Source organism: Suncus etruscus, chromosome 1 (genome assembly GCF_024139225.1).
Source record: "Suncus etruscus isolate mSunEtr1 chromosome 1, mSunEtr1.pri.cur, whole genome shotgun sequence".
Classification (NCBI taxonomy): Eukaryota; Metazoa; Chordata; class Mammalia; order Eulipotyphla; family Soricidae; genus Suncus; species Suncus etruscus.
The window spans coordinates 48,757,254-48,772,651 of record NC_064848.1 but is presented as its reverse complement, the minus strand read 5'-3'; the positions used below and the strand labels follow the sequence as shown (position 1 = coordinate 48,772,651).

The window sequence follows — 15,398 nt, the reverse complement described above, 5'->3', positions numbered from 1 at the left end:
ACAGTATGCTTCAAGGGTAGAGACACCATGTATCTCTTAGACCAAGAAAATTTCCTTTCTAATTTCCTCAGTAATTACTGTGCCTATACAAAAAAATATATATATAATCCCAATATATATAACTATATATAATATATATTATATACTAATATATATACTAGTATATATATTAGTATATTGGTCTAATGACTTAATTACATTTTACAGGATACTGAACTTGTGAATGCTTCTATTACCTAGACTTTGAGATATGGACACTGCTGTCATTTTCATCTTATTTAAAATTCTATGTTCAGGCCAGAACTCCTGCAGCGGGTAGGGTATTTGACTTGCACATGGCTGGTCTGAGTTCTATTCCCAGCATCCTTGTATGGTCCCCTGACCATCTCCAGGTGTAATTCCTGAGTGCAGAGCTAGAAGTAATCTCTGAGCATTGCCAAGTATGGCCCTAAACTCAAAAATAAATAAATAAAACCTTATGTTAATTGAAAGAGTAAGATTGATAAAGTATGGAATATACAGTTTGCTATAGTAAGGATTATTAATGTGAGGGGTTTGGGGGTTATTTTAGTTCTAGTTTAATTGCCTTTGGGTCAGAAATTGAGTGATAAGAAATAAGAACAGGCAAAAATTATTTTTACATTAAACCAAATAATAAAAATTTTTGATCTGTATTATATCCAGTGTTGGGTTTGTTTTAGCCTGTAATGCTTTTACTCCTTAATTATCCTTTTGTTTTGTTTATTTTATCTTGAGAAAGTCATTCAAATTATTGTAAAGAATGTGACCTAGGATGATAATTAATTCTACTAGTTTTATTTGATAGAAAATAACTTGAAATTTATCTTTCTTAACAATTATTTCCATTTATTGTACCTTAAATATAACTTTAAAAGATTTGTAATTCATATTAGTCACAATAAAATTATTTTAAAAATGATTTACATTTATTATTAGAATCACACAACTTTTTATGCCATTAAAATATGAATAGCTTTTTATCTTGGATGAATTAAAATATATTAAAATTTATTTTCTTTTCTTTAAAAAAAGAAGCGGGCAGGAGCCTGTCTTTAAATTTATAAATTTGGGCCTGGAGAAATAGCACAGCGGCGTTTGCCTTGCAAGCAATTGATCCAGGACCTAAGGTGGTTGGTTCGAATCCTGGTGTCCCATATGGTCCCCCGTGCCTGCCAGGAGCTATTTCTGAGCAGACAGCCAGGAGTAACCCCTGAGCATTGCCGGGTGTGACCCAAAAACAAAAACAAAAACAAAAAAATCATAAATTTAAATATAAATCTAAAAGAAAAAAAAGAGAAAAAAGGGGGTGCTGATGTGGCAAGGCGGGTTTTTTTGTTTGTTTGTTTTTTTGCATAGGCGCAGTAATTACTGAGGAAATTAGAAAGGATATTCCCTTGGCCTAAGAGATACATGGTATCTCCACCCTTGAAGCATATTGTCATGAGATCAACTAACTACAGGCTCCAGTCATGTTCATTGTCAAAACCCAAGGTGCTATCACTCCAGCCCCATTCTTTGATTGTTTCTAAGTCAAATTTGATTGTTTCTAGGTCAAATAATATTACCAATACTTTTGCTCATTTAGTACCTTCATAATTAATATTAAAAATAATAACAGGGGCCGGAGAGATAGCATGGAGGTAAGGCGTTTGCCTTTCATGCAGGAGGTCATCTGTTCGAATCCTGACGCCACATATGGCCCCCCATGCCTGCCAGGAGCAATTTCTGACCCTGAAGCCAGGAATAACCCCTGAGCACTGCCGGGTGTGACCCAAAAACTACACACACAAAAAATAATAATAACAAACTATAAGCAGAATACTGAATTTGATTATTTCCACCTTAAAATTTTAAGTGAAGCTCAATAGTATTAAATATTAGTGTGTAAGAATATTCCATCTAGTGTGGCCTCCAATTCAGTTTAGGGAATATAATTTTGCCTTCTCTACTTTATTTTTTTCTTTACTTTTTTTTTTTTTTCCACTTCTCTTATATTTCTTAAATGAAATGATTTACGTCAGGGTGCTTCTCTCCCCACTCTTAAGTGCCACACTGTATGCTCAGGGATCACTCCCGGCAGTGCTCTGAGGACCATATGGAACACTGGGTCCCTATGAACAAGATTGGTTCTATACAAGGCAAACAACATATCACTTTTCTGGTCCCTGGGGTGTTATCCTTTGGATTCCCACTCTCTGCAGTTGTGTGTCTTCACTCCTTTCTTTTTTCCCTAAATAAACACTTCACTTCAACTTTGCCTCCACCCCCCCATAAAACTATTTACTTCACTAAAATTTATCTGTTTGACTGTTCAGTCATCACTACCATAACTCTTCTCATTTTAAAACCCTGAAACTGTCTGTAAAATCAAAATTCATTGGTTGTGAGACCACTGCAATTACCATGTTTCTAACCCTTAGGTGGAGGGGTTTGTAGAAGCAGGGTAGTGACAACGAAATAATAAGCCATGCCAGTTAGGAGCCACAGAGCCATTCTGTGCTTGGTGGTATCTCTGAGTGCCAAGCCAAAGCTGACTTTTCTTTTTTTTTTTTTTTTTTTGGTTTTTTGGGCCACACCCTGTGACGCTCAGGGGTTACTCCTGGCTATGCGCTCAGAAGTTGCTCCTGGCTTCTTGGGGGACCATATGGGACGCCGGGGGATCGAACCGCGGTCCGTCCTAGGCTAGCGAAGGCAAGGCAGGCACCTTACCTCCAGCGCCACCGCCCGGCCCCTGACTTTTCTTTATTATACCAATACCCATCCACCAGGAGGGGGAAGTTTGACAGAAGTACCTATCCAGTGTGCTTTTACAGATCAAAGGAAGAGATTTAAGGAAGGAGGAAGGCCTTTGTTTTGGGCTGATGGCTGGGTCTCATCCTACAATGTCCATCACCCAAAACTCTCTCCTGTGCCACTCATGTAGTTCCTGGTTCTGCCAACTGCCATCTAAACCATGTTTCTATAAATCTGATTGATCTAGATACTTTACATAAGTAAAATCATGTCTTTTTTTTGGGGGGGGTTGTCAAACCTGGCAATACTCAGAGGCTACTCCTGGCTCTATGCTCAGAAATCGCTCCTGGCAGGCTCGGGGGGGATCATATGGGATGCCAGGATTCAAACCACTGTCCTTCTGTATGCAGGGCAAATGCTTTACCTCCATGCTATCTCTCCTGTCTGAATCATGTCTTTTTTGTAATCAATTTATTTCATTTAGTGCAAGGTACGTCCATGGAGTATATGATGCAATTTACCTTCTTTAAAGGCAAATAATATTTTTATAAAGATGGATTTTTAACTATTTATCCCTTGATGTATATACATTCTTATATATATCTAAGTGTATATATACTTTATCTATCTTAAAGTATATATATATACATACACTTTAGATTTATGAATTACATGACTTATTGTTTTCTTCTTTCTTTTTCTTTTGTTTTTGGGCCACACTCGTAACTCTCAGGGGTTATTCCTGGCTATGCACTCAGAAATCGCTCCTAGCTTGGGGGGACCATATGGGATGCCAGAGGATTGAACTGCAGTCCATCATAGGTTAGCACATGTAAGACACATGCCCTATTGCTTGTACCATCATTTTGGCCTTGACACTTATTTTCTTTTCTACTGTTTTCCTTTAATAGAAGTCATGAGTGGTATAACGTGGTATTTTATTGTTCTTTTGATATATTTATAATTTACATTTTATCTTTGGGGAACTTTCTATTGGAGTCTGTATTTTATTTGGGTCATTTGTTATGAAGAGCTATAGATCTTCATATATTCTGGACATCAAATGTGTGTGATGCACATATTTTCTCCTGTTCTATAGGACTTTTAATGCACAAGTCAGTAAAAAGTTTGATGCAGTCCCATTTGGTTATTTTCATTTTGGGAGAAAGGTGCCACACCTGACTATGCTCACAGTGATTAATCCTGGTTTTGTGCTCAGGGATTTCTCCTGGAATACTCAGGAGATTGAACCCACATTGACTTCATGCAAGGCAAGCTGTACTCTCTCTGGTCCTTATTTTCATTTTTGTTGACTGTGCTTAATTGTGAATAATTTTACTACCTTACTAGTTAGGGATGGAAAGCATGGAAGACCAAATGAAGTGCCAGGGATCAAAGCCCAATTGGCTGCATGCAAGGCAAGCACCTTCTCCCCTGTACTATTACTCTGGTACTTAAGGTTTTAGTCTTAAATCTTTAATTCAACACTCAGATTCCTAATTTCCTTCATTCCAGGTACTTTTCTGTATTTGTTATGGCTATGCCAGGATTAACACCCACATTGTCTAAGGTTACAAGGGGCATGAATTTGTCCAACAGGAAGAGGGTTCTAGAAAAATTAAGACTCAATATATGTAGCTATGCACATTAGAAATCTATTGGAAAACCAGGGACTCCTGGTTTCTGCTGTACTAGGACATGATTTAGACTTCTCAAGAATTGGACCAGTAGAGACAGACTCCAGGTTCATAACAAATTAGGAGATAGATCCTATTTTGTCTTGCTGGATAATTGGGGCTTTGTTTTGGGTCACACATGTTTTGGGATTCATGCCTAGATCTGTGCTCAGGAACCACTCCTGGTAGATGTGGGACTACATGGTATGACAGGGATGGAATCCAGGTCAGCCATGTGCAAAGCATGTGACCTGCCCACTGTACTATCACTCTGGCCTTTAGGATGAGGCCCTCTCTGTTGTGAGGGCAATACTTGCAATACATGAGAAACTGTAGCTGATGTACATTATCTGTAACTCATTACAATTACAGTACACTAAGGGCACTGTTTCTTCAAATCTGGCACAGAGAAATGAAGAATGTTATTGCTTGTCAAATGGCAGTATCTGATTTCTTCTTCTTTTTTTTTTTTTTTGTTAAAGAACTTGACTACTGTGGGATACCTCTTTATAAAAAGTCAGAATAAGTTTTGTTCTTAGAATCTAGCTCACCATGGGGCTGGAGAGATAGCACAGAGGTAGGGTGTTATCCTTGCATGCAGGCAACCCAGGAAGAACTGGTTTTAATCCCGGCATCCCACATGGTCCCCCATGCCTATTAGGAGCAATTTCTGAGCACAGAGCCAGGAGTAATCCCTGGTGCTGCCTGGTGTGACCCAAAAACAAAAAACAAAACAAAAGAAAATAGAAAAAAGGGACCGAAAGATAACATGGAGGTAGGGCATTTGCCTTGCAATGACAGTGGTTTGATTCCCAGCATTCCATATGGTCCCCCGAGCCTGCCAGGAGCAATTTCTGAGCTTAGAGCCAGAAGTAACCCCTGAGCGCTGCCGCGTGTGTCCCAAAAACCAAAAACAACAACAAAAAATCCCAAAAAACAAAACAAAACAGAAACCCCCAAAAAACAAAACATAAAAAATAATTATGTTCTCAGAGAGAATCATGAGAATCATGTCTCAGTGGTTCCTAGAAAATACAAATATATTCAGAGATAAATGTTGTTTGGGAATACGTTTTGGTGAATGTATATAGATTGCCTATACACATACGAAGGTGGAGTCAGAAGGCTTTTATCTTTTAGGTAATATTGGTTCTAAATTAAAAGATCAAGAGAGGGCCCGGAGAGATAGCACAGTGGCGTTTGCTTGCAAGCAGCAGATCCAGGACCAAAGGTGGTTGGTTCGAATCCCGGTGTCCCATATAGGTTCCCCGTGCCTGTCAGGAGCTATTTCTGAGCAGACAGCCAGGAGTAACCCCTGAGCACCGCCGGGTTTGACCAAACAAAACAAAACAAAACAAAACAAAACAAAAGATCAAGAGAAAACATCATTGCTAAAACAAGAATTCATTGGATTCTCCAGGGAAGAACAATCATCAGACACAATCAATACTTTTAGTATAAGTAAATCATTATAATAAATGTCTTATGCATAGGGATCAGATATAGTGTAGCAGGTAGGGAGTTTGCCTTGCATGAGGCTGAACTGTGGATCAATTCCAGTAAGCCAAATAGTCCCCTGAGTACAGACAGGTACAAATCCAGAGCTTAAACAGGAGTAAACCCTGAACAGCATTGGGTGTAGTACCTGAAAAAAAAAAAAAAAAAAAGCTTGTGAATGATTTCAAGTGATCTAAAGACAAAGCAGTGATTTGTTCATTAGATGAAGTTCCTAGTGTCAATACAGAACAGCCAAATAGGAAAGAGGGGCTTAATTGGTAGGAATATAGGTAAGTGGGGAAGCATGCCCAACCAGCACTCTGTGGAGCCAGTCTCATAGGGAGGAAGATGGGGTCTGGCTTGTAGCCAAGCAGAGCTTAGAGAGAGATAAGCCAGACTGCATTTTTTTCTGGAAAAAAACACACATATTTATCAAAGGGAAAGGTAGGCATGCATAACTGGGAAATATACAATAAACATATGGAAGTCATGCATGGTATGCACAGAGACTAGAGAAATATCATCAGATTTGTTTTGGGGTCACACCTGATGGCGCTACTGTGGTTACTCCTGGCTCTGCACTCAGAAATCCCTCCTGGTAGGCTCAGGGGATTATATGGGATGCTGGTAATCGAACTGGGGTCCATCCTGTGTTGGGCACGTGCAAGGCAAATGCCCTACTGCTATGCTATCGCTCTGGCCCACCTCATCAGAGATTAAAAAAGAATGGTAATGAGGATGACTGCAAGTCAAAGAGAACTATGTTTTGAAATCTCTACTTACTCGTACTGTCCAGCTAAGGACCTGGAGGCCTTATTCAGCAAAAGCAATTGCAAGGCTGTTTTTGCCCATTCAAAGCCCAAAGAATGTAATGTAATACTGAGGTTTCTTTCAAAGTGGTTTGTCATACCCTCTTAATTACAAACCTCACTCAGGCCAGTCTGTTTTTTTTTTAAATTTTATTTTACCTTTTTTTTTTTTTTTTTTTGCGGTGCTGGGAGGTTATTCCTGGTTCTGCACTCAGAAATCATTCTTGGCAGGCTCGGGGGACCATATGGGATGCTGGGAATCAAACTCAGCTAGGCCCTGGTTTGGCTGCTTGCAAGGCAAATGTCCTACCACTGTGCTATTGTTCCAGCCCAGTTTTATTTTTTAGCGATGGCTTTTTTTTTTTTTTTTTGTATTGACGCCATATCCAGCAATATTCAGGAACTATTCCTGGGTGTTCAGCAGTGACCCCGGCAATGGTGAAGAAACTTTGGAAGTCACCCACATGCAAGGCAAACCCCTTACCTGTTGGACTATCGCTTTGGCTTGTTTTTATTTATTTTAATTTAAAACATTTTTCATTTGTATTAGACACTGTTTACATCGTTGTTAACAACAGGTGCTTCATTACTTTTAAATAAACAAATCAGAATCTCCTGAGTAGTTGGCATTCATTTCTGTCTGGCTGTAGAGATACCCTGAGTAGAAAGAAGGTTTGAAGCAACTACCAAGAGGGACAGAAATATTTGAGAAGGTTCAGCGATTGAGCAGTGTGACCTGGCTTCCCCAGGGGCAGGTAATGAAAGCATCTGTTCCGTTGTTTGTTCAGTCACGAGGATTAACCCAACTCCCTCACCAGCTTTAGTAAGAAAGGGACATTCCAGAGACACAGCACAGGAAGACAAGGTTGAACTGGTTACATTTCGGTTCGGAGGAGCAGGGTGGCACGCTATGGCCAGTGTGTTGTCCAGAATGAGATGCTGGGCACGCGCTCTCTGACCTTGCTCTGCAACCACTGGACAAGGGAGGTGGCACCAGCATCTCCCGCGACTGCCCCTATGACCATGAACAGGGGTGCTGAGGTTCCCTGTGAAAACCTTCGTCTCATTTTGGCAGCTTGTTGGGGCTGGGCCGGTGGTTCTTCCAGTACTTGCAGGTAGTCGCTGACTCATAGCTCAGGTTTTTCTGTGTTAGAGACATGCATAGTACTTTGGCGAGGAGGTGACTTACCTATTTCCTGTGACCAATTCTGGATGTGCAAGACAGACCCCAGCCCACTACTCGCAGAAAGAGTGTCATCATGAGTGTTCTGCTCTACGTATGATGGCAGAGCTCTGTGGGCCCGTGCTAGGGGGTTTGGGGGACTTTACCACTGGGGAATTCCTCTTGGCTCTGTGACACAGCCATCATCATGGCCTTCAGGCTTGGTTGCTCTTGTCAAGGAAGCGGCTCCTGGGAGCCCACTCATGAGCTGAGGGTGGTGGGTTCAGGTCAGCACTCTGCTGGGAGGGAGCAGAGGAGGTCTGGAGAGCAGAGCTAGACTTCCAAGTGAGAAAAGCTGAGAAAAGACGTGCACCAGGTCTGGTGTTGTATGGCTGAATAAATAAATGTTCTGTATCAAGTGTTCCTTTGAAGGAAGGTTTAAATTGTGCAGTTCTAATCTGATGAGTCATGTATGTTACTGAAATAAAAAACTAGTACTTGCTCATACATTAAAAATTAAAAGTACAGGGGCCGGAGAGATAGCATGGAGGTAAGGCGTTTGCCTTTCATGCAGAAGGTCATCGGTTCAAATCCCGGCGTCCCATATGATCCCCCGTGCCTGCCGGGAGCAATTTCTGAGCATGGAGCCAGGAGTGGCCCCTGAGCACTGCCGGGTGTGACCCAAAAAAACCACAAAAAAAAAAAAAAAAATTAAAAGTACAGGGGCCGGAGAGGTGGCGCTACAGGTATCTGCCTTGCAAGCGCTAGCCAAGGAAGGACTGCGGTTCGATCCCCCGGTGTCCCATATGGTCCCCCCAAGCCAGGGGCGATTTCTGAGCGCTTAGCCGGGAGTAAGCCCTGAGCATCAAACGGGTGTGGCCCCAAAACAAACAAACAAAATTAAAAGTACAATCTCCCTAGAGACTGGGGAAAAGGGGGAGGGCAGGTTCAACAACCATGCCTGGTTCTGTAACCTTATTGGTGTCTGGGCTGGTGAGGTGACATTACTCTGACCGGATGGGAGCCATGTTATGCTGAGGAATAAATTCAGGGCTTCATGCATGCAAGGCATGTGCTTTACCTCTCTGAACTATCTCGCTCAGGTTCTGGGTTTGCTTTCTTAACCCTTCAAAGTTCATTCTAAATTGTGTCTGCATGTTTTGCTTGTGTGCATGTGTGTGTGTATGCAGGCACATGTGTGAGGGCTGCAGAATTTTGATTATTTGATCAGACTAGAAAGAAGCAATTTGAACTAGAAATGAATTAGTGGCAGAAATTTTGATAGGCAGAAATGTCATGAGTTTATATATTTAATAATGATCTATCTATACAAATATATGTACGTAATAAAAAAAGTCTCTCAAACCTCATGTGCTACTAAGCTAAGTAGAAAATGGATCAGGCAATTATGTATAGTGTGAAAGTACCGGGACATTAGAACATTGTTTTCTGGAGGCCAGAACGATAGCACAATGATAAGGCATTTGCCTTGCATGCGTCTGCCTAGGATGGATCTAGGTTTGGTCTCCTGGCCATGTCCCATAGAGTCCCCCAAGTCAAAAGCGATTTCTGAGTGCATAGCCAGGAGTAACTCCTGGCGTCACCGGGTATGGCCCCCAAACCAAAACCAACACCAAAACCAAAAAAATAAACACTTTTTTGGAGCATGCAAGGGAGCATGAGTCACAACAAAAGGCTTTGGTGGTGGAGCTAAGAGGATAGGCTTCCACATGGGAGTTCAAGCAGTCAGTAATAGGCAAGAGGGAATCTAGACTAGTTGGGCCTGGAGTATTGAAAGTGCTCTGTCCTATAAGGACACTTGAAATGCAGTAACTGTGCTAAGGAAATGATTTTATAATTTTAATGAAGTTAATTTTTTTAAAAAATCCTCACTTTTAAATAAACCTGTAACTTTGGTAAGTGAATTTACTTCCTCAAAGTTATTATTATTTTTTTTTAGTTTTTCGGCCACACCCGTTTGATGCTCAGGGGTTACTCCTGGCTAAGCGCTCATAAATTGCCCCTGGCTTGGGGGGACGCCGGGGGATCGAACCTCGGTCCTTCCTTGGCTAGCAAGGCAGACACCTTACCTCTAGTGCCACCTCATTGGCCCCAACTTCCTCAAAGTTTTATGCAATTTAAGTAAATCAAATACCAAAAAATTTGGCTTATGCATACAAAAGTACTCGGTGTCAAACACACACCTGATTTTAAAGATTTAGTATTTGAATAATATGTATACATTAATTGATTCTTAATACTGACCACATCTGACATATTCTGATGTAAAATTTAGATTAAGCAAAACATATTACTGATAATTAATTTTGCCAGTTTCATTTTTTATTTTTTTAAAAAGGTTTTTTAATAAGAGAATTTAATTACTGATTGGTTCATATTTCAATTGGTGAGTATGGTTCTAGAGTGGCAAGCTATAGAAGATGAGGAGAGAAGAAAGCCAAAACATACCAGAACTTGTTTGGTTTTACAAGTCACAACGAGTGGAGCTTGCACATTCAAATTAGATGAGCAAAAAGCAGGTTCAATGACTGGTCTGGCTACTGGGAATATCTATCAGTGAATGATAAGATACTAGAATTTCCATTTTAGAGGAAGAACATGTCAATAAATAAATACAATTAACCAGCAAGCAAACACAAATAGTGGAAAGTATAAAGCACTAAAAAAAAAAATGAATAAAAAAATAAAAAAGGAGCCAGATAAGGGTCATTAGGAGTGATGGGGAGTGGAATAAACAGCATTGTCTTTTGTTAAAACAGGATGGTCAGGTTGAAACAGATGTAATTTCTGAGCAGATCTAAAGATGAAAGAGGGAGCCATATAGTTATTCGGGGCAAGTGTTTCCAAGCAGAAGAAACACAAAATAAATACTCACAATGTTGAAGGCATAAGATAGGAAAATCAGGGAAATAAGGGCCAAGTGCTGATCTCTTAGAGTTCAAGGGCTATTGTGAAGATTTGGGCTCTTTCTGAGTTTAAATTTTGAAGCAAAATCACATGGTTTGTAAGGATCCTTCTGCCTTCTATTATTCTGTACAAGAAAAGAGTAGAACTATGGAACTGTAGTACACATGTGAGACAGGAGTGGCTCAGAACAGAAGCAGTAGCAGTCATAACAATCAGTTTTGAAATATTTTTGTTTTTTTGGTCATATCCACCAAGAGGTGCTCAGGAGCTACTTCTGGCTCTTTACTCAGGAATCATTTTTTGTGGGTTTGGGGGTCCATATGGGATGCCAGGGATTGAAGTCAGACAGGCTGTGTGCAAAGCAAGCACCTTACCCCCACTGTTCTATTGCTTGGCCTCTGATATATTTTGATGCTAGAGTGGTGACAAAAATTTTCCTAGCTTGAATGTGAGTTTTGAAGAGTCATGAATAACTCCATAATTTTGGTTTGAGGACCTGGTAGGATATAAAATACAAAAAGAAAGGCAAGTGCTCAGAACAGATTTGAGGCATAAAGACATGGTCACAAAGGAATGCACCAGGAGCACCAAATCATAATGGGGTGTGTGTGTCAAGCCATGATTAAGGTGATAGTTAGACATGTGGCTTAAAGAGCACAGGCCTTACAGGCTGGCTCTGCGTTTAGTCCCTAGGAGGGAAGAAAGGAGGGAGGGAGAGAGAGACAGAGAGAGAGAGTGTAGGGAAGAATAAAGAGTGGGGAATGACAGAAGAAAAACAAGAATGAGCAAAGGAGAATGCAGATTGATCTTTGAGACAGAAGAGAAACTGGGCTGGAGAGATTGGATAGGTAATAAGGTGCTTTCCTTGTATGTGGCAGATCCAGATTTGATACCCAGAAGTGCATATGGTCCTCCCTGCTCCATCAGAAGCAATCCCTAAGTCAGAGGTAGGAATAAGCCAAAGCAGGGTATGGCTCAAAAAATTAAACAAGGGGGAGGGGAAGGAAGAGTAGAGAGAGAGAGAGAGAGAAAAACTCTTGGCATGATTGGAAGCCAAAGTTTTATTAACTAGTGGGTGTGTGTGTGTGTGTGTGAAAAAATATCTAAATGATGCCACCTTAGAATGGAGTAGAAAAGTAAAGGGGTGAACTGGAGACATTTATAATACTGGAGGTATTGGAAGTGGTTGTTGGCCAGATCCATTAGATCTTGATCACAAATGAAACTATTACAGGGGAATCCAAGAGACAATCACATGGAAGCTGAAGAGCTCAATATTAATGCTAGTAGGTAATTGGTTTATTGTTTATAATTAGCAGCTTCTTATCTTCTCATCTCAGACATGAACACACAGACTTCACAGACTCTTTATCAGATAAAAGATACAACATTAAAGGACCCTATAATAAACTCTAGTGAAAAAGAAAATTAATTCTGTGGAAAAAAAATCTCTCTGTACTAAGCAATTGTATATTCTTATAAAATTAACTATAAAAAGCAGTAAGAAGATTCTATTTTCTTTATTAAAACATAGAAACTGTCAACTCATAAAAGTAGAATCAAAAGGTCAATATTAATATATCTGACGCACTATAAAGTATATATTCTTTATATATAGCTTAAATTTAAGACTAAGCTTTAAACCACCAGATTTTAAGTTGTTGCAAAATCCAAGTATCATTCTCATTTGAACATGTCTTTACTTATATTTTTTTAAACTAAAGATAAAATTCAGACCTCCTGGGGCCGGCGAGGTGGCGCTAGAGGTAAGGTGTCTGCCTTGCAAGCGCTAGCCAAGGAAGGACCATGGTTCGATCCCCGGTGTCCCATGTGGTCCCCGCAAGCCAGGGGCAATTTCTGAGCGCTTAGACAGAAGTAACCCCCGAGCATCAAATGGGTGTGGCCTGAAAAAAAATTCAGACCTCCTATTTCTAGTAATATGTTAAATTTTGTCTCATTACTAGAAAGATTGTACCCCAAAAACCAGACTTAAGTTCATTTTTATTGTATAAACAATTTTGGTATATGGTTATTTTCATTGTTGAAACAATTGTGAAGACACAAAAATACAAAAAAAAAAAAAACCCATCTGGGATATTTCCCCAAATATAACAGGATTATATTTATTTTTTCCTAGTTCTTTTGCACATATAGGTAGGATTTTAAAACAAAATTAGTTCTATAAAAATGCTTATATATCCCTTTTAAGTTCACTTTACAAAGCTACTAAACTTTTAGGACATTCATGTGAAAACATGACTTTCAGTTGTCAAATAGTTTATCTCCAATGTTTGGATATTCAGATGGTCATATTTACTATTATGACATCATATTAAACACTCTTTTTGTAATATTAGCCTGGATGCTTCATCACAAAAGTTTAAGAGACAAATATATTTTTTGGGGGGAGTTTTTGGGCCACATGTGCGGAACTTGGGATTATCCCTGGCTCTGCTTTCAGAAATCACTAACGGCAGGTTTGGGGGACCTTATGGAATGCTGGGGATAGAAGCCAGGACAGCCACACACAAAGGCAAACACCATACCCGCTATGCTATTGCTCCAGCCCCAGAGGTAAATTCTTTTTTTCTTTTTTTTGGACCACAGCAGTTTGATGCTCAGGGGTTACTCCTGGCTAAGCGCTCAGAAATTGCCCCTGGCTTGGGGGGGACCATGTGGGACGCTGGGGGATCGAACTGCGGTCCTTCCTTGGCTAGCGCTTGCAAGGCAGACATCTTACCTCTAGCACCACCTCGCCGGCCCCAGAGATAAATTCTCATCTCTTAAAGAAGTAGGGTAACTAATACAGGTTTTTTGTTTTTTGGTGTTTGGGCCACACCCGGCGGTGCTCAGGGGTTACTCCTAGCTATCTGCTCAGAAATAGCTCCTGGCAGGCACGGGGGACCAATGGGACGCCAGATTCAAACCAACCACCTTAGGTCCTGGATCAGCACTGTGCTATCTCTCCGGCCCCTAACATAAGTATTTTTAAGTCTTTAGATACATGTTCCCAATCTCACTGCCAGAAAACTATTAATTTACAGTCATATCTTTTCCATATATCTACATGATATAGGAAATTAGATGCTACCTCCCATTCTTGTCTATTTTGTTTTGGTGCCATATCTGGCTGTGCTCAGGAATCACTCCTGGCAGTGTTGGGGATGGTGGAGAGGGAGGTCACCATATGGGATGCCTGAGATTGACCTGGGTTGGTCATGTGAAAGGCAAACCTACTAGCTGTGCTATCGCTCTGGTCCCCAATCCTTTATTGTTATATATTTAAATATAGAAGGGTTAGTGGTGTGGCCTTGTTTGTTTTCTTCTAAAGAGTAAGCATTTTCTCATATAATTACCAGATTTTTTCCCCCTTCTGATTTTATTTGTAGCATCCAAGTCTTTTAAAAAGGTTTTTCTGATAACTTGTCATATCACATATTCTTCTTTCTTCCTTCTCAAACAAGGGTCTGGAAGCTGCATGTTTTTTTCCATGGTGTTTGGAGCTAAGCAGAATTTTCAACGTGACCAGAATTATAAAGTCCTCTTATAAAGGAGCATGCTATTTTAATGTCTTGGCAGTAAAACAGAAAAATGGGCCATATTCTGAAAGAAAGTATGCAAAAACTACAATTAACCAAGCATGTTGTATAAGCAGCAAGTTTTAAGCCTATATGAGTTAAGATCATGACTAAAAAAGCACCATATTCTATGAATCTATAAAGCCAAAGCTTGTTTCTGAAATGATTTTGTGAGTGAATGAATGAAATTCATTCCACGTGCTGGGAACACTTTCAGAATTAGTATGAGTCTCTTTAATGATACAGAATGAAGACTACAACTGTCCTTTCATCTAGAGCATCATTGCTTCATTTTTTTCTCTTTACCTTTCTATGAAAATTACACACATAAACCCTTTGGAGAAATTATATATATGTATATACACACATACATACATACATACATACATACATACATACATACATACAGGGTCAGGGATGTAGATTAGTGAGCCCATGATCTAAAAGTATAAAATCCCATTTGATCCTCACCAAAAATAAAAACCAAAAAAAAAAAAACCAAACAAACAAACAAACAAAAAAACCCAGCGAACCAACCAACCAAACAAACCCCAAACCCACAGAACAGCAAAATTTGTTTGTTTTTGAGTCACACCAGGCAGTGCTCAGGGGTTACTCATGACTCTGACTTCAGAAATCATTCCTGGCAGGCTCAGGGGACCATATCAGATGCTGGGAATCGAACCACCATCCACCCTGGGTCAGCTGCATGCAAGGCAAATGCCCTACCGCTGTGCTATCTCTCTGACCCCAGAACAGCATCATTTTATATACATTTCCACAGCTTCTGAGATGGAGAAAATTGTGATTCCTATCATCCAAGCATTTTTATTTAAATAACTGAAATAGTAAATGCATTGCTTGGTAAATTCTGAAAAAGCAAAAGGTGAGTCACATTTCCTGCAGATCAAGTGTACTTATTCAGACATTCATTCTGTGCTGCTAAACTATCCACAAAGCTTTCCAGTTCAGATGTCTCCAATTCTTAGTATTT

General features: G+C 40.0%; 1 protein-coding gene and 1 long non-coding RNA gene across 2 annotated transcripts in view; both read right to left on the bottom strand.

The window, feature by feature from the left end:
* Window positions 1–12,103: 12,103 nt before the first annotated feature.
* Window positions 12,104–13,393, bottom strand: LOC126002862 (uncharacterized). The gene is made up of 2 exons (XR_007493480.1): window positions 12,749–13,393; window positions 12,104–12,563 (listed from the first exon to the last, which is right to left on the bottom strand). It is a non-coding gene; the product is annotated as an uncharacterized LOC126002862 (long non-coding RNA).
* Window positions 13,394–14,217: 824 nt separating this feature from the next.
* MTAP (methylthioadenosine phosphorylase) overlaps window positions 14,218–15,398 on the bottom strand; it is a 52,935-nt gene continuing 51,754 nt past the window's right edge. The window contains exon 11 of the mRNA XM_049770373.1: window positions 14,218–14,429. Coding sequence (XP_049626330.1) covers window positions 14,391–14,429 — 39 coding nt within the window. The 3' untranslated portion in view covers window positions 14,218–14,390. The remainder of the gene's footprint in view (window positions 14,430–15,398) is intronic.